Source organism: Branchiostoma lanceolatum, chromosome 1, assembly GCF_035083965.1.
Source record: "Branchiostoma lanceolatum isolate klBraLanc5 chromosome 1, klBraLanc5.hap2, whole genome shotgun sequence".
Classification (NCBI taxonomy): Eukaryota; Metazoa; Chordata; class Leptocardii; order Amphioxiformes; family Branchiostomatidae; genus Branchiostoma; species Branchiostoma lanceolatum.
In genome coordinates this window covers 32512388-32535437 of record NC_089722.1, presented here as the reverse complement: position 1 = coordinate 32535437, position 23050 = coordinate 32512388, and the positions used below count along the sequence as shown (strand labels likewise).

Genomic DNA, 23050 nt, shown 5'->3' with positions numbered 1-23050 from the left:
CCAAAATTCGCAGAGTTGTCGCAATGATTTGGCGCAATCGGGCGCAGTTCAGTGGGATACTCGGTGAAGTGTTTGCCACCAATAGAGACTTGTGCATTTAGGCCATGTGGACAACAAAGCACGGGCCTTCACGGTTAGCCTCTACCAGGCTCCAGAGGCGGTTGGAAAGAGTAGAAATTGGCCAAATAGACAGAAAACATGCAAGAGGAGTAAGTCTGCTATAGGGGTACAGTTTGTCGCTCTAGGATGGCATATTGAACCCTTTCTCCGTAGCCAACTCCCTTGGCATACTATTCACTCTATTTGGACAATATTTCTACCATTTTTCCAGTCATCCGCGGAGCCTGGTAGAGGCTGCTTTCTTCTGGATTATAAATAAGACCACGCGTATCGAGGAGACAACTTTCTTCTTTTTGGTCTGTTCCCGCTTAATTGACGATAATGTAATATACATATTAACTTACACGTACTCACACCCACGATGTGTGCTTTTGTAACAAGACATATCTTATCATGAAATCAAATCAAAGAGCTAAACAAAGATAATTTATTCTTTATTGACCAAGGCTGCCTCACTAGCCAAAGGCCGTAAAAAAGGGGATGGGAGTGCGCACGCGCACAATACATGCACAACTCAGCCATTCTAGAAACTTCGGGCCGCGAAAAATGATGTAAGAATATGTGAGACGTACGCAAACCTTAGTGGCAGAGTGACTAGGAACAATCCTAAACTGAACCGTTCCAAAGTCAAAACTATCTGGTATTTGAACTGCCTTTTATATATGACCCGCCTTATCAACAAGTGTGGTCAGTGGCCTGTTTTTCTGTACCTGCTAGTTACAAGGCACACCGATTTTTGATATTGTCTGTCCTACATATCTTGAAATGTAAGTTTTAAGGTCGTACGTATACGCATGCTATCGGAAAATATTGCGCCGTCTATCCAAATGTGTTGATTGATTAATTGATATGATTGTGCATTGGTTTTGATTCAGCGACAACACTGCGATTTCGAATAAAGTTATCTTGTATCTTGTGTAGTTAGATCAGAAATGTCAAGTAATTTTAGCTACACTATGTAAATTGAGACGATCACTGAGCATCCTAAATCATGCCCGTGCCCTAGTCCCCACATCGACATTATCAACTCTGTACAACACAACGTTTTTACTTTACGCTACCTCTGCAACCACCAGATACAACAAATATTTGTGTGCAAGACCCTGCACACCTCCTCACCGGAGTTAAGTTATATAAGGTCTCGTGCCTGTATTACTGCGAGTCTGAAATCCGGTCTGTAAAATAATTGGGCCCCCAAAGCGTGTGTTTAGGTCAATCATAAATTCTCCTTTATCGACCCCACTTGATATAAAAAGGATTTGAGATGAAAGCTTGTGTATTACTGCCAGGATCATGTAGGAAAGGTTCGGTATCCGAGCGATTGTCGGACGTGTACGCTTTATCGTCCCGAGTGATGCGGTCAGGCCAAAGAGGGCCTCTTGCGGATAGTTGAGAAAGTGCAGTTATTAATGCCATAAATATCGTTCACCGCGTCCATTTTTTTCAGTGCCTAACGAACAAGTGTGCTCACATCAAATAGCAAAACATCTAAAAAAAAACGTTTCTTTATTTGATTTGCGGCCATTGGAGTTACGTAATTCGCGTATGAAGTCACATTGCTTGAAACGGCCGTAGTTTTTCTTCTGTGCACGTTACCGAGGCAGAAACTGTGGTGAATGGTAGAGGTATACGTCAGTTTTGAGACTGTACGAGTTTGATAACGATGTTTGTTCGGTCGGGTTGGATTCGCGCCTGGATTTTGTTACCGCCCGACTGCTGTGAGTCGGCTGCAGTACGGTGGCCTCCGCTGGGGTTTTATCAAAGTGACTTTTAAAAGAAAACGAGCCGTCAAATTTAACCTCATTTTGCAGATATTTTGTAGATTGAACCTTGAAGTCAAACATATTAACATCTGGCACCCTAATTGTGCACCTTTCTATAAATTTTCAAGCGTCGAAGCTTCTCACCTTGGGATCCTTAACTATGTAAATCCCAATAGGAGCAAAACTGTGGTATGCAACCTTAAATACGCCAGATGGTTCCCCTCAACAGTGGCCGACCCGCCTGATAAACACACGCTTAAGTGGCCCCGACCTTTTCACCGCCCCAAGCAAAGTCACAGATTGAAGTTTTCAGGAGATCTAGATCGCTGAAATACTCCAGACCAATTGTTTAGAACTCCACCCCATCAAATCCCATCAATCGGACACGTGACCTAAAGGTCACGAGTTCGATTCCTGGCGTTCCTGGCTAGATGCTGTGTGTCCTTGGTAAAGGCACTTAACACGACTTTTACACACTTCAGTGACGTCGGCGTGGCGTTACGTTGAACTCGGAATCAGTAGGTCCGGTCCCGAGTTCGATACTCACTATGCCCCGGCGTTGTGACCTTGGGAAAGGCACTTTACACGACCTTCCCGGACGGTGGAGTGACGCCCACCGAGCCTATTCGGCTAATCTGTCAAACTGTGTGCCAAAAAAAAAACACTGCGGATTTAGTTGCCGATGTGCCAACATCTAGCACATTTGCCACTGAGAACCGTTGAAATGTTTGTTTTTACACACTTCACCCAGGCGTAAAAATGGGTACCTGACTTTGGTTAAGGAGGTAAAAGGCGGTGAAAGGAAAGGGGGCGGCTCCAATACCGTGCACAGTGCATAACAACCCACTGCCCGTACGGCCTCAAAAAGGCTATGGGACTTTCGTTACCTTAACGGTTACCTTTTACCTTATCCACCACATATCAGAGCAATTCCTCTGTTGAAATAAGAGACTGTGGTGCTCGATCCCAGCCCAAAATTAATCTATAAAAGGATCCAAGGAATGTGACGTTTGTTAATATATTTACTTATTATACATAGCTTAAACATAACTTTGAAAGTGCACGATGCTTTGCTATACATATTGGTAATACTATGATAGTATTCATTCATGACACCGTGACCTCTTGAACTCTTCGAAGACACGAACAAACAGACAAACAAAATGAGAAATATGTACAAAACACATGGTACCTGTAAAAGTCGTCACACGGCCTGGCAGAGGTGTTGAGGTTTTGTAGGTTTTGGTTTTGTAGGAGAAATATGTACGGAACACATTGTACCTGTAAAAGTCGTCACAGGGCCTGGCAGAGGTGTTGAGGTTTTGTAGGTTGAGGTTTTGTAGGAGAAATATGTACGAAACATATGGTACCTGTAAAAGTCGTCACAAGGCCTGGCAGAGGTGTTGAGGTTTTGTAGGTTATGTAGGTTGAGGTTTTGTAGGAGAAATATGTGCGAAACACACGGTACCTGTAAAAGTCGTCACAAGGCCTGGCAGAGGTGTTGAGGCTTTGTAGGAGTCGACTGGTGGCTTGTAGACAGCCAGGATCGGAACAGGGTACTGGAACCGTCGAGGGGGCGGTCTGCCCGGCCGCCAAGACGCCTAGAAGGATGGCGAGGATAAGAACAAGGACCAGCAGTCCCACCAGACAGCAACCGAGCACCATCTCTCTCCTCGTGAGCCCCAGACTGGTCATCACCGGCAGAGACCACATCTTGGAACCGCCGCCATCGGCTGGTTTGGTACTGCAACTGGCTCCGAACTCGGGTCCGAACTCCGGCACAATGCTCTCAACATCATCGTTGTGCTTGTCATAGGAGACTGTGCCAGTCGTTGTCGCCATTTTCTCTTGGAGTGAACCTTTCAGCACAGGTGGCGATGGTGGCGGCGGTACTCGTGCTATCTGCTAATCTACGGTAAGTGTCGAGACGAAGGTCATAAATATCATGGCTCAAGTGCCACATACCTACAGAAAAAACGTTTTATTCCCGCCATAATGTGTTTGGTTTGCTTTAACGTGGAGACAAGTCACATTATTACCATCATGGAATAGACATAGACATCTGAAGACTCCTTTACATTTGCGATATTCCTGTACTGTTGATAAGCAAAAGTGAATTGAAATTGAACAAAGAAGTACAGTTTTTATTACACATTCTTACGTTAAGTCTACAAAGCCCTCATCTGTTTAGAGAGTGTGAAATACAGGAAATCCATTTTGGATTGCATTACTCGGATGTCGGATCTAAAACTTTACGTCCCTTACCAGTGGTAAACAAAAAGGCTAGAGTCAGCATGATTTTGCTAGGGTCGGCCGGATAACTGGAAACACAACATTTTTTTCTCTGCTTGACTTTCTTTTTACATCCATCCATATTAGAACAAAAAAAACCTTCATTAAGCGTCGGTGAAGACTCTGAAGATACGTAAGAGTCCTTGTTGATATGAACGTTGGAATTTGTTGATGATTATCGTTTTGCCTTGTAACGCCAACTCGTACCAATGTACCGGTAACATGCTGAGTAAACAGTTAACAAGCTATCTAATGGTACTTGAAGCTTGACAAGTCAAATTCCAACACGGCGCAACAATGGCGTGGCAAACAATGAGAAGCCGTAGTGTTGTTGACATTTTCTTTGGTAACCACGCTTGAAGTGACGAAGAACGTTTGTATGTCTACACAGGGCCTGTCCAAGTGCCTCTTGAAAGTCTGATATGTCAACACCGTGTTATACTTAACATGTCAAGTATTGTTTAAAGGCGAATAAACATGACACAACCGAGGCCGGGATGACGGTGCCTTGCACTAGTGCTAAATTATGGGGACTAGATGGGTTTACCACCGTTAAAGAGGTTCGGTAACAAAGTTATGTGTAACGTTACGTATGTCTGTATTTATGTATGTGGGTATGTACTGTGTGTATATGTATTTGCGCGTGTTTGTATGTATATATGTATGTGTGTGTGTGTGTGTGTGTGTGTGTGTGTGTTTATGTTTGTGTTTTTCTGGGTATGCGCGTGTATGCGCGCGCACGTGTATGAATGAATGTATGAATGTGTGTGGGTATGCAAGTGGCAGTGTGTTTTTGTGTAGTTATGCATACACGTGTGTGTGAGCGCGCGCGTGTGTGTGCGTGCGTGTGATTGTGTTTGTTTGTGTGTGTGTGTGTGTGTGTGTGTGTGTGTGTGTGTGTATGTGTGTGTGTGTGTGTGTGTGTGTGTGTGTGTGTGTGTGTGTGATCGGGATAGCTGAAGAATATATTAATGGCTGTCCATAGGTATATACCAAAGGAAAAGCTGATAATATTTTGAGCCCCAGAGTCTCCTTGAGACGACAGTGGCCTTCCCCCGAACGGTATCTAGTCGTACATTTCTTTTGTGAGCATTATGTTACCGTTGTTTGCAGGACATATCAGGGCCGCTAGGGTGCGCTTTAACCAGGCTGAGAGTAGATCCTCCGCCACTGGACCAACAGTGCTGTTAGTAAGCCTAGGTTAATCTCCAAGCAGATCCACACCGGGCGCGAAAATCGTATATGCTAGCCAGAGAAGGTCCAGTCAGCCAGAGAGGGTCCAGTCAGCCAGAGAGGGTCCATAGCCCTGCCGGGCTATGGACCCTCCCTGGCTGACTGGACCTTCTCTGGCTAGCATATACGATTTTCGCGCCCGGCGTGGATCTGCTTGGAGATTAAGCCTAGGGCACTGACGGGGGTAACCGTCTTATGCTTCTGCTATAATTGAAAAAAAGGGTCCCGCCGGGTAACTAACATCTAAATGACATATACAGTGAAATATGTACAGTACATTGTGTAAACATACATGGTAGAAAAAAGTGATAAGCTAAGCTAAGCTAATCTAGTAAAGACAACTTCTCGCCTCTTTGTACATGTGTAGATGTATGAACAGATCATGTTTCTTATACAGTACAAGGGTTATTTAGACGCAACAAAAATATGCAATGCAACAGTGACTATACGATCACAGCAAGTAGGGAAGATATATACCCCGTATCTGCCTGAAGTATTCTAGCCAAGCGGAACGGATTATAGCATGGTCTCTATGGCAGGGCAGTGGCACATGCCACTAATTATAGGGGTGCAATTACGATATTGCATTGACGATAAAAGTAACAAAGACATCGTGCATCACCACATCCAACCAGGCAAACGATATGCCAAGTTACACACCAATACGACAACAGGATCGTGAGTTCTAGCTGCGAACGCGCAAACAAAAGCATTTCCAATACTAGTACTCCCAAAAGGAGATCATCCTCCAATCCATATTGTCTGTTGGTAATGTTACATAACGCTATTATGCAATCATTGTCTAACCACTTTTCTTCGTCTGCAAATATTAAAATCTGCACATATTGTCTGTTGGCAATGTTACATAACGCTATTATGCAATCATTGTCAAACCCCTTTTCTTGGTTACATAAGGCTGGCCCAGGGTGCTCCTCAAAGAATCTCCTCTCCGATTGGTCAAATTTTGTCGAATCCGCGACGTTCGATGCTCTGATTGGTTGAATCCGCCCACTTTGATCCGAACCTTTTTTTGATTGGTCAGATTTGTCAAGTCCCGCGTTATATGAACGCGTTGCAGAGACCGCCAAATTCAGTCTCTCCCAGCTGTTCTGTCGTTAGTCCGTGTAACTCTCTCTGTTTCAGCTCCACTCCTCTGTCCCGCCAATTTTTTTCTACCACGACTGCGAATTTTCCCTCTACAGAACCAAAGATGCTTTCCATGCACTCACCGAAGTCTACCCAGTCCGTGCAGCAGGACTTCTCGGCGCTGAAGATCTCTGCAGACCGAGAGAATCAGGTAAATTTTCCGGCGCCATTTTCTGTTTTGTTTGAGCAGAGGGAGTGAGAGAAATTTATCTTTTTCTCACCCTCCAATTTCCAACTGCTTAGTTTGCTGCTCTGTAATAATGTTTTGAGACATACCACAGTGCTTACTCGGGGAAATATCGCATTTGCAGCCGGTCAGAACAGCGAAACAAAGAGATGGCGCTGTACTCGTGTTGGCACCAAAATGTAAATCCGTGCATCACGGCTTGCCACAAATTGTCTTACTTCTCAGCAAATTTTTCTCTCTCTCGTCACCGACTAGACTACTGTTGCACATTCTATGAAACAAGGATGTTGATGATTGAAAATCGTTCATTGAGAATGTAACGGATTAGGGGCTAAAAATGCTAAACCCTTTGTCACGCTCGACAGGAAATGACTGCGCGCGAAAACCAAGTATTATTTTCTTACTTCACGGCTTTATTTTTCCCTCAGTGTTCATTGAGTTCGTTATGGAATTCATATTTGGACTGGTTGTCTATAATTTTCCATTTGTTTCAACTTGACGTAAACCGCCCCGTTCCATGTTAACGCTCCCCCGGGCTATTTATTTATTTCTCATGTTTCTACTTTCAGGTCCCGTCTTCACCTTCCAAGGATAAAGCAAGAAAGGTCCTCGGAGAGAGCCAAAGCCAGGTAAGCAACAGAGAAAACCAGTAGCATTTTTTTAAATCCTGGCTCTTACACAACATGACGGTTGCAACCCGAGATCTTGCGTCGCAAGCCAGCTGTTATATAAAATTTCCCGCGAAAATGGATTTACATAATTATCGGGGCGTTTCTTTTGATATGTAAATGAGAAAACGCATTGCATAAAATTACTTCATCCCAACCCCTCGCTCAATTTGAATTAAAGTCTAATTTCTGTTTTGTTTTCCAGAATATAAAAAGATCGTCAGACATCAAGGAACTCAAGAAGCTAGTGGTAAGTTTTTGTTCATTAAGTCTTAAAACTGGATCATAATGGTCAGTCTAATTTGCCCATCCGTGTTGTGCCATTGTCGTAAAAGTAAATGTTACTGTTCGAATTCTGGTTAATGTTTACTACATTCGCGCTTCCTATTTGATTTTCTGCGAATTTTGGTTAATATTTACTACATTCGAGGTCGTTCCTATTTGACTTTCGGCGAATTTTTCTAAGTGTTCCAATATTCATCCAACATCTTTCATTCTATCCATAGGTTGAAACTGTTCAAAAGCCAGAGAGAAAGGAACAGGTAAGACACTTTCATCATCCCAATACTGAAATATAGTCGTGCATGCAGATGGATGAAACAAAACATTCTGAAAACGATGATTTGTGTAGTTGATTTCAAGTTGTATTTGCTTTTTTCGAGTAACTAACATGACATTTCAGCATCTTTGGTTTGTTCTAATCAAAGCTTGTAGAATCCTAGCCTTAGTGTGACTGACTAATGCAACCAAGAGTGCTCAGTGGGTATCACCAATCATTAACACTTTTCCTTTGTATTGGGCTTCAGCGATCATTAACACTTTCCTTTGTAAATTTGCTTCCCCAGGATGAGCCCCTCCTGCGTGAGAACCCCAGGCGCTTCGTCGTCTTCCCCATCCAGTACCACGACATCTGGCAGATGTACAAGAAGGCCGAGGCGTCGTTCTGGACAGCGGAGGAAGTAGACCTCTCCAAGGTATCAAATGTCCGTCATTCTGGTAGACAACTCATAGGAGTCAGGAAGTTAAGTCACCATGAACAGGAAAATTGGAAAAGTACACATATGATAAGTGCTGGCTAAACATTGTTAGAAATGAAAACAACAACCAAGGAGGTAATGTATTGTGCCCAAGGGGTCACTTACCCTTTTATCGCAACATATGCATTAAAAACCTAACACCACACTGACCAGCGAAATTATGTTTACTCTGCATTCCATGTAAATAAGCTAGCCTGTACTGCATTTGATGTAAGGATTCTAGTGGGATTCCAGATTTAACTTTTAGATTGAACCTCTAAACTTGAAACAATATTGACAGTGATCTTGTTTTCCTTCAGGACCTGGGCCACTGGGAGAGCCTCAATGACGGTGAGAGACACTTCATCAAGCACGTGCTGGCCTTCTTCGCTGCCAGTGATGGTATCGTCAACGAGAACCTGGTGAGTGTTGGGTTATCAAACAAAATGGTTCACTTTGATCCCCTAATTTCTGAATAGCATTTGTCCATGATTATATGTCATGACTTATGTACTTGATTCATTAATTTTTGCTGCTCGTGATGGTTTTGGCAAAAGGAACCTGGTGAGTTGATCACACATGATGATCAAATGGTTTTATGTATATTTGTCCTTGGTTCTGGTATGGTCATGACTTATAAAACATTCTTCATCATCTGTCCAGGTGGAGAGATTCAGCCAGGAGGTGCAGGTTACAGAGGCCAGGTGCTTCTATGGCTTCCAGATCGCCATTGAGAACATCCATTCTGAAATGTACAGTCTACTGATTGACACCTACATCAAGGATCCTACAGAAAGGTCAGTAAGATGCCCCCCCCCCCCCATATAATCCTTGCTAAAGCTCTAATGGGCATTACATGGTCTCTACGACACTGCATGCACATTATACTTGCTGCCATTAGGATACATATTGAGTGATGGCAGTTACGTGTTGCTGTTGGGCTACAAACGAAACACATTTTATTTCCAAGTATCTATTTAACAGTGACGAAAGAACCGAATTATTTAATCAAGTTACCACGAAATGGCCCTACTTTTACACGTTCACGGATAAACAAAAAGCTACCTTTCTCTTGAAATTACAGAACCCACAAATACTAGAAAAAGTGGGACTTTTCGTCTTCCACTGCTTCCGAAAAAGAAGTCAAACCCAGCTATTTAGATATAGCCAATAATTGTATCTAGTACCAGTAGCCTATTGTTACAAAGTCAGACACAGTTTACTGACGCATGCATGTTTTCCCTATGTTTTTACCATGTATTTGCAATAAGCCCACGGGCATGAACTTGCAATAAACTTCTCATTATAAACAGAAAGTGATGTATTTCCACTCATTTTATCAAAAACGTCTCTTCCCACAGGGACCATCTCTTCAATGCAATCGAGACCTTGCCCTGTGTGAAGCAGAAGGCTGACTGGGCTCTCAAGTGGATCGGAGACAAGGACTCCACATTTGGGGAGCGTGTTGTTGCCTTTGCTGCTGTAGAAGGAATCTTCTTCTCAGGTTAGTATGAAGTTAAATGAACACAATCAACAGTGTAATCGTTACTGTGCAAAAGCCAAATCATTAAATGATATCCCAGTAAGCTCCTGGGTAAGAGTTAGACATTGAAAATGAAATGTGCAAAACCAAGTTACCCTGATTGTCTTATTAATATTTCACATTGTAGATTTTACCCAAGATATAGAAACTGCCTTTTACATGTATTGACAATCGGATTTGCTGCTTTGCCACTTCAGGTTCCTTTGCTGCTATCTTCTGGCTGAAGAAGAGGGGTCTGATGCCTGGGCTGACATTCTCCAACGAGCTGATCAGCAGAGACGAGGGTCTGCACTGTGACTTTGCCTGCCTGATGTTCAGACACCTGGTAAACAAGCCCAGTGAGGAGGCCACCCACCAGATCATCAGGAATGCTGTCAAGATCGAACAGGTACTTTCAATGAATGTTTGCTTTTGAAGTTTGCAGACAGAAGTGAAGAAATCTAGAAGTGCCCATAATCTGTAAGGCATTGCTGACATTGCTGACTTTTTTATTAGCTTTTATCTTGTCTCGTTCAGTCCTTGCATATCGTTCAGTGTCATCATAGGCTTGGATTGAATTCCAATACATTGTATTATTAGCTGCTCACCAAGTTTTATCTTGGTATTGCAGGAATTCCTAACAGAGGCTCTACCCGTGAAGCTGATTGGCATGAACCATGACCTGATGAAGCAGTACATCGAGTTTGTGGCAGACAGACTACTGGGAGAACTCAAGTGCAGTAAGGTATGTCGTCACCCTCGCACAGTCCTAACTCTTTCTTCCACACATTTGCGTGCTTTGTTAATTTGTTATCGTCTACATGACTACAGTTACTTACTCATGTTCCACCCCCTATCTAGATCTTTAACAGAGAGAACCCCTTCGACTTCATGGAGAACATCTCGCTGGAGGGAAAGACCAACTTCTTCGAGAAGAAAGTGGGAGAGTACCAGAAAATGGGTGTGATGTCCTCTCCTGCTCAGAAGAAGTTTACATTGGACGCTGACTTCTAGATAGACCTGTTTAGTTTTAAATTCCCTGGCCTTGATAACATGTTGGGCTGTCCGTGGATAGTACATGACGTGAAAGACAAGCACTATTAATTGCTGTGTTTTGTGATCAGTCTGTTACCCTACCAATGCCTTTTTTGTAGGGATCCACTGACAACCTATGTGTATCAGACTTGTCACTTGATGATTTAGAGATTCTGTACATATAAAATGGATCACCATCATGACATCTGGATTTTTAATGTATAGTAGAAACCATAACTTTTAATGTGTTGTGTAATTAGTTCTAATTCTATATTTTTATGTTGTAGATCCCTTGAGCGGTCTGGTATGACTGTATTTTGCTATACTTATACATCCTCTTATTTTAAACTAGGTGATCATTTTTTTTACCCAACTGATTCTTTGAAATGCTTTCCAATGTAAAGTACTTAATATATATTGTGCCACATCAGCTGTCAAGCAACCTTATTTGGAGGTATTTTTAAGTAGCTTAAATGTATTAAAATGCATCTTAATTCTGTCGCAGGTTAAGTTTGTTTATATCAGCAATGCCAATGGAGGGCGCCAAGTTTTGTCAAACATGTCTATTTGTGCATACTGTGTCTACTTCAATTATGGAGCTGTATAATATCTCAGGTCGCAACAGCAATAAACAGTTTCTTGCTCATATTTCCATGCGTTCGTTTCTCTATGTTCTTTCTTGGTGGCCTTGGACATTACCGAAAGAAGAAGCAATATCTGCTGCTAGTATATTTTGCATTCTGCATGTAAAGCCTGAAATAGAGAAAACGTTAGGTAGTCACAAAGCATGCATCCAAGAACCTGTAGCGTCTCTAATTACATTTTGTACCAAGATAAAGAACCCTTGGCTTGTACACTTGGTATAAGCATGGTCCTTACTATAAGGCATGTACATGCACCTGTTTTTCTCTTCCTTTTCAACGTGATGAATTTAAACAAATTGTAGATGGGACGTTGCAAAGTAGAATTCTTCAACATCTACCGACAAATTTTAATTTCTTGATTAATCATCTAAATTAACTTGTATCATTAGTTACTGAAGTAGTTTTTACTCTACTGAATCACATGAACCATAACAATAAAGCTCTTATCTGAAATTTGTTCACTATTGACCAGGGTGTTTCCATTAAAGAATTTTCCCTGCTATCGACTTGGCACTTTTTTGCACTAAGTCTAACGACAGAAATATTCTGGTATAGCAAAGGGAAATGGCCCAGTCAACTCTCACTGGCTAAGGACTCTCCCGTAGCCGTAATTAAGATTGGTGGACCATGGGCTTTAATGGTGTGAAAGTCATATTGTCCCCATGCACAAAGGCGGCCCCAAAGACGACCCTAACAACTATAGGGGGATCTCTGTCACCAGTTGTCTGGCCAAGTTATTCACAACAATTCTGAACACACGCCTCACTAACTATTTAGACGAACATTCCATTATCTCCCCAAATCAGTCAGGTTTCAGGAAGAACTTTAGAACAAGCGATAATCTGTTTGTCATTGACTCGTTAATATCTAAACACACCAATACTAACAAACGTTTATATGCATGTTTTGTAGATTTTAGAAAAGCATTTGACTGCGTGTGGAGAGAGGGACTCCGTTACAAATTACTAAGTTCGGGAATAGGTGGTAAATTCTATAGTTTACTTACATCAATGTATTCTAATCCAAAGACCTGCGTCAAAACCTCTGCGGGTCTTACACCATTATTCACTACTGATAGAGGCGTGAGACAGGGATGTAACCTCTCTCCCACACTTTTTAACTTATTCATAAATGATTTAGTCAAAGAATTAGATAATCCCGACTGCGAACCCCCCACTCTACACAATCTACTTGTTCCTTGTTTATTATATGCAGATGATGTCGTGATATTTTCAGAGTCGGAAAAAGGATTACAACGTGCCTTGGACAGACTGAACATGTTCTGTACAAAATGGAAACTACAAGTAAACATGAAGAAAACTAAAGTTGTAATTTTTAACAAATCTGGACGATCAGTAAAAAATGTGAAATTTTCCATTGGCTCAGATACTATCGAAATAACAAATTCTTATTGTTATCTGGGACTATTGTTGTCCTCATCAGGTACTTTTTCCTTTGCAAAAAAACAGTTGTCCTTAAAAGCACGCAAAGCCCTTTTCAGCCTCAAACCGCTCTTTCGCTCACCTCTGTCCCCAAAGGCTCTGTTAAGAATATTTGATGTGTGTGTTAAATCTATTATGTTATATGGCAGTGAAGTTTGGGGCAAGGACCACTTGAATGACAGGTGTCCGATTGAAACTATACAGAACCGTTTCTGTAAAAATATCCTTGGAGTGCACAGAAACTCCAGTAACATAGCAAGTAAAGCAGAGCTTGGAGTGTTCCCGGTAGATTTAGATGTGTCAATCCGCATAGTTAAGTACTGGTTGCGCCTCAGACAACTCGATCCTTTGACTCATCCTTTACAAGTAGATGCTCTATTGTATCAACAGTCTTCCCAAGTGAATAGCAACAAGAAAAACTGGTTACAACATATGAAAGATGTACTTGACGATAGCGGATACTCCTTTATCTGGAACGCCAACAATCTCGATCTAGACATACAACATATATGTACATGTTAAGAAAAAGGCTGACCGACATTTACATTCAAAGTTTTCTTTATAAATTATCTATCGATGACAGTAAGTTAAGATTTTATAGGAATGTTAAAACAGAATACTCAATGGAAAAATATCTTTTTAACAAAGATTTTGAACAACGGTCAGCTGTGTGTAAGATACGAATAAGCGCACATCCACTAGAAATAGAAAAGGGTAGATATAAAAAGCTGCCCGCTTACGAGAGAATGTGTAAGTTTTGTACAATGAACGCAGTGGAAAATGAAATACATTTCATTTGCCAATGCCCTCTATATGAGGCCGAAAGAAACGATTTATATAAAACAGCTTCCGTTAATTCTCCTAGCTTTTACCATTTGAATAGCTTACAAAAATCCATATCACTACTAAAATCAACAAACCCACTTACGATAAAAAACGTGGGTCTCTTCATTTTCCACTGCCTTCAAAAAAGAAGTCAAACCCAACCATAGTCAACCTTAGTTAACTTAGAACTTTGATAGTAGTCTAGATAACTATTTTTGATTCCTATGTATTTCCATGTTTGTCTGCAATTAGCCTTCGGGCATGAACTTGCAATAAAGTTATTAATATACACTGTGTTTACACAAGCTCTCGGCCGGAAGTTAATGACCCCCACCCCACTATAGGGGCTGGCAGTTACAGGACCAGCCGGCCGCTAGGAGCGCGATTTGTCAAGCTAGGCTTTAATACTGCCTGAGACAGCCGAAGGAACTTGCTAACGGCTTGATCCCGTCCGTATTTTTTTTCACATATAGAGATGTCATTAACCTTTTAGCTTACTTTGTCAGCAAACTTTGCCCCTCAAAATTCAAAGTTTTCAATGTTGCGCTCCGGTGGAAAAATTATATGTCGGGAGGGCGTCGTCCCCAAAAACTCAAGCTGAAACCCTTCTGTATTTTTTTTTCATATAGAGATGTCATTAAACTTAGATTACTTTACCATCAAAATTTACCCCTCAGAAGTCAGGAAATAGCGTTTCAATGGGTCAAGAATTTTAAATTTTCCTGTGGGAGCATGTCGTGCTATATGGTATTCCTCTTACAGTGTATGTGTTAGGAGCTGGTTTGTAGTCTGGTTTCTCTGTGCTGACAGCTATTGGTCTGTGGAAGGATCCCGTGCACCCTGCTTTGTTAAAGTCCCCATGGGTCCTCAACAAGGATGGCAGGGCATAGACTGGGCCAGGGCCGGCTGGGACGGTATGAGATTGTTTCCTCTTGCTCTATAAATGAACGACAAGAAATAATTGTATGTTCAGCAAGGAGGTTTAAATGTTTAAGCAAAGCAAAGTAAAAGTTCCATTAACATGTATTAATGACAAAATATCATAAATACTTCACAGGAATAAGGAAACAGTTCATCATTGTCTGAAATACAAGTAATTGTGCTCTGTGGATAAGGGCCGTATGACCTCAAGGTACTTACCTAAGTAACGTTATAGGAATCTAGTGACCAGCCAAAAAGTGGCTATCATTCCACTGAAATTGAAGGCCCCTTTTGATTTCATACTGATGATATTACAGGACCGCGGGATCGGGGTGTCATGCCAATATGCTTATTGATCTGTATTACAATTTTTCACTGCAAAATTGCTTCATTTAGTATCTAACTCTGACATTGGTTCAATCTCACAGACTTATAAGGTACCCTGACAACATAACAATAACGTATAATAATACATTGGAAGCAAATCCACCAGTACCCTTTTTTTTTGAGAGGGATGTACTTGTATTTTCTAGTGTCCCATGTCTCACGTATGATCCGGGACCTGGTAGATCATTCTGAGTGGGAATAGAGATACATATTGCAATGGTTAGGTATGAAACAAGTACACCAATCAGTATATCTTCTCTTTGTCTTGAAAGTAAAAAAGTTAATTACGCTGATTGTGAACATGCAGGCCTCCATACTGCAAAACAACAACAGATCTTACATGTGTTCATCATTTTCGCGTAGTACTACAAAACCACATGAATATCCTTGGTGACAATGTGTTTACAGGATGATGGAATATACTGCTGTTGCAGTAGGGAAGAAAATATATTAGCTAGAATATGCTCACTTCTCAATCGTTACATTCTTATTTTGTAGATATTTATAGTAAAAATTAATGAACAAGAGTCCGTAGGACACAATTCTCCGTGAAGTAATTATAGTGTGTACAATGTGGGTGAGGTGTCTGTTATTTTCCTTTGCTAGTGACCTGCTCAGTTGTAAGATAAATGCATGAAATGGATCTTGTTGTAAGGTGTTAAATCACAGATAATTACTATCCTGGTCTATTTTGTTGTATTTGGAGATTAATTGTGTAGGTATGGGCCATTATAGTGGATAATTGTTGATGGTGGCCCCAGACTTTAATGGTTTGGTCCATTTTATGTCATCTTTATCAATAAGCACTATTTCTCGATTAGAACCGTCAGTCCTATATCATCTTGTGATACTTTAGTACCTATGCAGCAACGGAATCGTGGGTTGTATGTGGAGCTAGGTGTGAAAAGTGAATAAGCGGTAATTACAGAATTAAAAGTATTGACCCACACAAATTGCATCTCTGCACAATCCAAGTAATGTTTTATAACAAGTAAAGAAAAAGTGTTTATTAATCTTTTTCTTTCAATACAGGAGAGGTCAACTTGCTGAAAAGTACGTTTTTACAGCATGGCACAGATTGGATCTAGAAATTCTGGGAATAGTCACAAATTTAGATCTAGATGGCCCCTTTTGAAGATTATCAACGAACCATTCAGCTTTTTTTATTTATTTATTTGTTCGGCTGCGTATAATGTACAGCAGCCAAGGCTGCCTGACTAGCTGTTGCTGTTACAAGGGGCCAGTCTTGCTGCGAAAGTACATGATAACATACAATAGTTGCATTCAGCCTTACAACTAAGATGTTTCAGAAATCACAAATATGCAGTAAATTCTCTTTCCACAATTTATTGCAGGCATGCCTGATCTATAGCTATCAGCCTGTTTGCAATACAAAAAGGCTAATTTGTACTATCCTAACTTTTCACAAAGGTCAAAGGTCACCGGATCTCTCAATCCGGTGAAACCACCCGGAAGTGACACTGGCCCCGGCCCGCGCGCACTTTTCTGAGAGAAATATCTCAACAATCTTTCATCCCCTGCGTAAACTTTTTATATTGTCACAGCCTCCGTATTACAAACTACATGTGTGGTAAATTTGAAGGTCCAGAGATTCTCCATTTTCACACTGTGCGTAAAAGTGCATCGGCCCGTGCGCACATACTAGTAAGCGAGCTGCGACTGGACACGGCATACTTTATACACTGACAGGAGGTCACTCTGCACATGTTCCCAACTAAAACTCACAATTCCCGTTGTCGCATTGGTATATCGTTTGCTAGGTTGCGTGTGGTGATGCACATCGTCTATTTTATTATGTAACAGTGACTATACGATCACAGCAAGTAGGGAAGATACATTATACCCCGTATCTGCCTGAAGTATTCTAGCCAAGCGGAACGGATTATAGCATGGTCTCTAAAAGGCAGGGCAGTGGCACATGCCATTAATCATAGGGGTGCAATTACGATATCGCATTGACGATAAATGTAGTTACGGTGTAACAAAGACATCGTGCATCACCACGCCCAACATGGCAAACGATATGCCAAGTTACACACCAATGCGACAACAGGATCGTGAGTTCTAGCTGCGAACGCGCAAACAAAAGCATTTCCAATACTAGTACTCCCAGAAAGAGATCATCCTCCAATCCATATTGTCTGTTGGTAATGTTACATAACGCTATTATGCAATCATTGTCTAACCACTTTTCTTTGTCTGCAAATATTAAAATCTGCACGTATTGTCTGTTGGCAATGTTACATAACGCTATTATGCAATCATTGTCTAACCCCTTTTCTTGGTTACATAAGGCTCGCTCAGGGTGCTCCTCAAAGAATCTCCTCTCCGATTGGTCAAATTTCGTCGAATCCGCGACGTTCGGTGCTCTGATTGGTTGAATCCGCCCACTTAGAGCCTCACCTTTTTTTGATTGGTCAGATTTGTCAAGTCCCGCGCTATATGAACGCGCTGCAGAGACCGCCAAATTCAGTCTCTCCCAGCTATTCTGTCGTTAGTCCGTGTAACTCTCTCTGTTGCAGCTCCACTCCTCTGTCCCGCCAATCTTTTCTACCACGACTGCAAATTTTCCCTCTACAGAACCAAAGATGCTTACCATGCACTCACCGAAGTCTACCCAGTCCGTGCAGCAGGACTTCTCGGCGCTGAAGATCTCTGCAGACCGAGAGAATCAGGTAAATTTTCCGGCGCCATTTTCTGTTTTGTTTGAGCAGAGGGAGTGAGAGAAATTCATCTTTATTTCACCCCCCCAATTTCCAACTGCCTAGTTTGCTGCTCTGCAATAATGTATTGAGACATACCACAGTGCTAACTCGGGGAAAATATCGCATGTGTAGCCGGTCAGAACAGCGAAACAAAGAGATGGCGCTGTACTCGTGTTGGCACCAAAATGTAAATCCGTGCATCACGGCTTGCCACAAATTGTCTTACTTCTCAGCAAATTTTTCATTCTTTCGTCACCGACTAGACTACTGTTAACATGTTGCACATTCTATGAAACAAGGATGTTGATGATTAATAATCGTTCATTGAGATTTTGAGAATTCAACGGATTAGGGGCTAAAAAGGCTGAACCCTTTGTCATGCTCGACAGGAAATGACTGCGCGCGAAAACCAAAAATGGAAAAATTATTTTCTTTCTTCACGGCTTTATTTTTCCCTCAGTCTTCATTGAGTTCGTTATGGAATTTATATTTGGACTGGTTGTCTATAAATTTCCATTAGTTTCAAATTGGCTACCCTGGGAGTCCAGACATATATATCGGCGCGCCAGCAAGCACCGCACGGCCCACCCTCCCGCTGCCCCCAAAGACCGACCCCGCCCCACTCTCCGCTGTAAACCCAAGCTCTGCTAGCCGATTGGGTTTACAGTGGAGAGTGGGGCGGGGTCGGTCTTAGGGGGCAGCGGGAGGGTGGGCCGTGCGGTGCTTGGTGGGGCGCCGATATATATGTCTGGACTCCCATGCTACAACTTGGCGTAAACCGCCCCGTTCCATGCTAACGCTCCCCCGGGCTATTTATTCATTTCTCATGTTTCTACTTTCAGGTCCCGTCTTCTCCTTCCAAGGGAAAAGCAAGAAAGGTCCTCGGAGAGAGCCAAAGCCAGGTAAGCAACAAAGAAAACCAGTAGCAATTTTTACACAACATGACGGTTGCAACCCAAGATCTTGCTCAAATTAAGGAAACCGTTGCAAGCCAGCTGTTATGTAAAATTCCCGCCAAAATGGATTTACATAAATTATCAGGGCGTTTCTTTGATATGTAAATGAGTAGACGCATTGCATAATATTACTTCATCCCAACCCCTCGCTCAATTTGAATCAGAGTCTAATTTCTGTTTTGTTTTCCAGAATATAAAAAGATCGTCAGACATCAAGGAACTCAAGAAACCAGTGGTAAGTTTTTGTTTATAATATCTTAAAACTGGATCCTTTAAAACTGGATGCTTATGGTCAGTCTAATTTGCCTATCCCCGTTGTGCCATTGTCGTATCTGCTGAACAATGATAACATAAGTAAATGTTACTGTTAGAATTCTGGTTAATATTTACTACATTCGAGGTTCCTATTTGATTTTCTGCGAATTTTTCTTAGAATTCTGGTTAATATTTACTACATTCGAGGTCGTTCCTATTTGACTTTCGGCGGATTTTTCTAAGTATTCCAATATTCATCCAACATCTTTCATTCTATCCATAGGTTGAAACTGTTCAAAAGCCACAGAGTAAGGAACAGGTAAGACCCTTTCATCATCCCAATACTGAAATATAGTCGTGCATGCAGATGGATGAAACAAATCATTTTGAAAACGATGATTTGTGTAGTTGATTTCAAGTTGTATTTGCTTTCTTCGAGTAACTAACATGACATCCCAGCATCTTTGGTCTGTTCTATTCAAGGGAGCTTGTAGAATTCTGGCCTTAGTGTGACTGACTAATGCAACCAAGAGTGCTCAGTGGGTATCACCAATCATTAACACTTTTCCTTTGTATTGGGCTTCAGCGATCATTAACACTTTCCTTTGCAAATTTGCTTCCCCAGGATGAGCCCCTCCTGCGTGAGAACCCCAGGCGCTTCGTAGTCTTTCCCATCCAGTACCACGACATCTGGCAGATGTACAAGAAGGCCGAGGCGTCGTTCTGGACAGCGGAGGAAGTAGACCTCTCCAAGGTATCAAATGTCCGTCATTCTGGTAGACAACTCATAGGAGTCAGGAAGTTAAGTCACCATGAACAGGAAAATTGGAAAAGTACACATATGATAAGTGCTGGCTAAACATTGTTAGAAATGAAAACAACAACCAAGAAGGTAATGTATTGTGCACAAGGGGTCTCTTACCCATTTATCACAACATATGCATATCTAAAAACCTAACACCACACCGACCAGACAAATTATGTTTACTCTGCATTCCATGTAAATAAGCTAGCCTGTACTGCATTTGATGTAAGGATTCTAGTGGGATTCCAGATTTAACTTTTAGATTGAACCTCTTAACTTGAAACTCTTAATTGACAGTGATCTTCTTTTTCCTTCAGGACCTGGGCCACTGGGAGAGCCTCAATGACGGTGAGAGACACTTCATCAAGCACGTGCTGGCCTTCTTTGCTGCCAGTGATGGTATCGTCAACGAGAACCTGGTGAGTGTTGGGTGATCAAACAAAATGGTTCACTCTGATCCCCTATTTTCTGAATAGCATTTGTCTCCATGATAATATGTCCTGACTTATGTACTTGATTCATTCAATTTTGCTGCTCCGGATGGTTTTGGGCAATAGGAACCTTGATGATCAAATATTTGTCCCTGGTTCTGGTATGGTTATGAGTTATAAAACATTCTTCATCTCCTGTCCAGGTGGAGAGATTCAGCCAGGAGGTGCAGGTTACAGAGGCCAGGTGCTTCTACGGCTTTCAGATCGCCATTGAGAACATCCATTCTGAAATGTACAGTCTACTGATTGACACCTACATCAAGGACCCAACAGAAAGGTCAGTGAAATGCCCCCCCCCCCATATAATCCTTTCTAAAGCTCTAATGGATATAGATTACATGGTCTCTACGACACTGCATGCACATCATACTTGCTGCCATTAGGATACATATTGAGTGATGGCAGTTACGTGTTGCAGTTGGCCTAAAACAGAAAGTGATGTATTTCCACTCATATTATCAAAAACTCATCTTCCCACAGGGACCATCTCTTCAATGCAATCGAGACCTTGCCCTGTGTGAAGCAGAAGGCTGACTGGGCTCTCAAGTGGATCGGAGACAAGGACTCCACATTTGGGGAGCGTGTTGTTGCCTTTGCTGCTGTAGAAGGAATTTTCTTCTCAGGTTAGTATAAAGTTAAATGAACACAATCAACAGTGTAATCGTTACCGTGCAAAAGCCAAATCATTAAATGATATCCCAGTAAGCTCCTGGGTAAGAGTTAGACATTGAAAATGAAATGTGCAAAAGCAAGTTTCCATGATTGTCTTATTGATATTTCACATTGTAGATTTTTCTCAAGATATACAAACTACCTTCTACATGTATTGACATTTGGATTTGCTGCTTTGCCACTTCAGGGTCCTTTGCTGCTATCTTCTGGCTGAAGAAGAGGGGTATGATGCCTGGGCTGACATTCTCCAACGAGCTGATCAGCAGAGACGAGGGTCTGCACTGTGACTTTGCCTGCCTGATGTTCAGACACCTGGTAAACAAGCCCAGTGAGGAGGCCACCCACCAGATCATCAGGAATGCTGTCAAGATCGAACAGGTATTTTAAATGAATGTTTTCTTTTGAAGTTTGCAGACAGAAGTGAAGAAATCTAGAAGTGCCCATAATCTGTAAGGCATTGCTGACATTGCTGACTTTTTTATTAGCTTTTATCTTGTCTCGTTCAGTCCTTGCATATAGTTCAGTGTCATCATAGGCTTGGATTGAATTCCAATACATTGTATTATTAGCTGCTCACCAAGTTTTATCTTTGTATTGCAGGAATTCCTAACAGAGGCCCTGCCCGTGAAGCTGATTGGCATGAACCATGACCTGATGAAGCAGTACATCGAGTTTGTAGCAGACAGACTACTGGGAGAACTCAAGTGCAGTAAGGTATGTCGTCACCCTCGCATAGTCCAATTTCTTTCTTCCACACATTTGCGTGCTTTGTTAATTTGTTATCGTCTACATGACTACAGTTACTTACTCATGTTCCATCCCCTATCTAGATCTTCAACAGAGAGAACCCGTTCGACTTTATGGAGAACATCTCGCTGGAGGGAAAGACCAACTTCTTCGAAAAGAAAGTTGGAGAGTACCAGAAGATGGGTGTGATGTCCTCTCCTGCTCAGAAGAAGTTTACATTAGACGCTGACTTCTAGATAGATCTGTTCAGTTTTTAATCCCCTTGATAACATGTTGGGGTGTCCGTGGATAGTACATGACGTGGAAGACAAGCACTATTAATTGCTGTGTTTTGTGTTCAGTCTGTCACCCCATCCATGCCTTTTTTGGTTGGGATCCACTGACAGCCTATGTGTATCAGACTTGTCACTTGATGATTTAGAGATTCTGTACATATAAAATGGATCACCATCATGGCATCTGGATTTTTAATGTTTAGTAGAAACCATAACTTTTAATGTGTTGTGTAATTAGTTCTAATTCTATATTTTTATGTTGTAGATCCCTTGAGCGGTCTGGCATGACTGTATTTTGCTATACTTATACATCCTCTTATTTTAAACTAGGTGATCATTTTTTTTACCCAACTGATTCTCTGAAATGCTTTCCAATGTAAAGTACTTAATATATATTGTACCACATCAGCTGTCAAGCAATTTTTTTTGGAGGTATTTTTAAGTCGCTTAAATGTATTAAAATGCATCTTAATGCTGTCGCAGGTTAAGTTTGTTTATATCAGCAATGCCAATGGAGGGCGCCAAGTTTTGTCAAACATATGTCTATTTGCAACCTTCTGTACATACTGTGTCTACTTCAATTATGGAGCTGTAAAATATCTCAGGTCGCAACAGCAATAAACAGTTTCTTGCTCATATTTCCATGCGTTTGTTTCTCTATGTTCTTTCTTGGTAGCCTTGGACATTACCGAAAGAAGAATCAATATCTGCTGCTAGTATATTTTGCACTCTGCATGTAAAACCTGAAATATAGAAAACGTAAGGCGGTCACAAAGCATGTGCCCAAGAACCTGTAGCGTCTCTGGTTACATTTTGTACCAAGATAAAGAACCCTTGGCTTGTACACTTGCTATGAGCAAGGTCCTAACTATAAGGCATGTACATGCACCTGTTTTTCTCTTCCTTTTCAATGTGATGAAAT

General features: G+C 41.6%; 3 protein-coding genes across 3 annotated transcripts in view; 2 read left to right on the top strand and 1 right to left on the bottom strand.

Annotated features, from left to right (window-relative positions):
- LOC136420258 (endothelin-converting enzyme 1-like) overlaps nt 1-3776 on the bottom strand; it is a 30209-nt gene extending 26433 nt beyond the window's left edge. The window contains exon 1 of the mRNA XM_066407112.1: nt 3352-3776. Within this exon, the coding sequence (XP_066263209.1) occupies nt 3352-3725 (374 nt within the window). The 5' untranslated portion in view covers nt 3726-3776. The remainder of the gene's footprint in view (nt 1-3351) is intronic.
- A 2717-nt stretch (nt 3777-6493) lies between these two features.
- Nucleotides 6494-11630, top strand: LOC136449331 (ribonucleoside-diphosphate reductase subunit M2 B-like). The gene is made up of 11 exons (XM_066449339.1): nt 6494-6705; nt 7311-7370; nt 7615-7659; nt 7916-7951; nt 8255-8383; nt 8746-8847; nt 9089-9222; nt 9787-9929; nt 10166-10356; nt 10579-10692; nt 10809-11630. The coding sequence occupies exons 1-11, from the start codon at nt 6619-6621 to the stop codon at nt 10959-10961; spliced, it is 1194 nt and encodes a 397-aa protein (XP_066305436.1). The 5' UTR covers nt 6494-6618; the 3' UTR covers nt 10962-11630.
- A 6057-nt stretch (nt 11631-17687) lies between these two features.
- Nucleotides 17688-22766, top strand: LOC136449354 (ribonucleoside-diphosphate reductase subunit M2-like). The gene is made up of 11 exons (XM_066449372.1): nt 17688-17897; nt 18770-18829; nt 19074-19118; nt 19422-19457; nt 19764-19892; nt 20261-20362; nt 20578-20711; nt 20915-21057; nt 21294-21484; nt 21707-21820; nt 21937-22766. The coding sequence occupies exons 1-11, from the start codon at nt 17811-17813 to the stop codon at nt 22087-22089; spliced, it is 1194 nt and encodes a 397-aa protein (XP_066305469.1). The 5' UTR covers nt 17688-17810; the 3' UTR covers nt 22090-22766.
- The last annotated feature ends 284 nt before the right edge of the window (nt 22767-23050 follow it).

Bases quoted from the DNA above. Each gene is read 5' to 3' on its own strand.
- LOC136449331 (XM_066449339.1), top strand. From the start codon at position 6,619: ATGCTTTCCATGCACTCACCGAAGTCTACCCAGTCCGTGCAGCAGGAC. The intron at 7,660-7,915 runs GTAAGTTTTTGT...TTCTATCCATAG, and splicing joins AGGAACTCAAGAAGCTAGTG to GTTGAAACTGTTCAAAAGCC. The intron at 10,357-10,578 runs GTACTTTCAATG...TTGGTATTGCAG, and splicing joins ATGCTGTCAAGATCGAACAG to GAATTCCTAACAGAGGCTCT.
- LOC136449354 (XM_066449372.1), top strand. From the start codon at position 17,811: ATGCTTACCATGCACTCACCGAAGTCTACCCAGTCCGTGCAGCAGGAC. The intron at 19,458-19,763 runs GTAAGACCCTTT...TTGCTTCCCCAG, and splicing joins AGCCACAGAGTAAGGAACAG to GATGAGCCCCTCCTGCGTGA. The intron at 21,821-21,936 runs GTATGTCGTCAC...TCCCCTATCTAG, and splicing joins GAGAACTCAAGTGCAGTAAG to ATCTTCAACAGAGAGAACCC.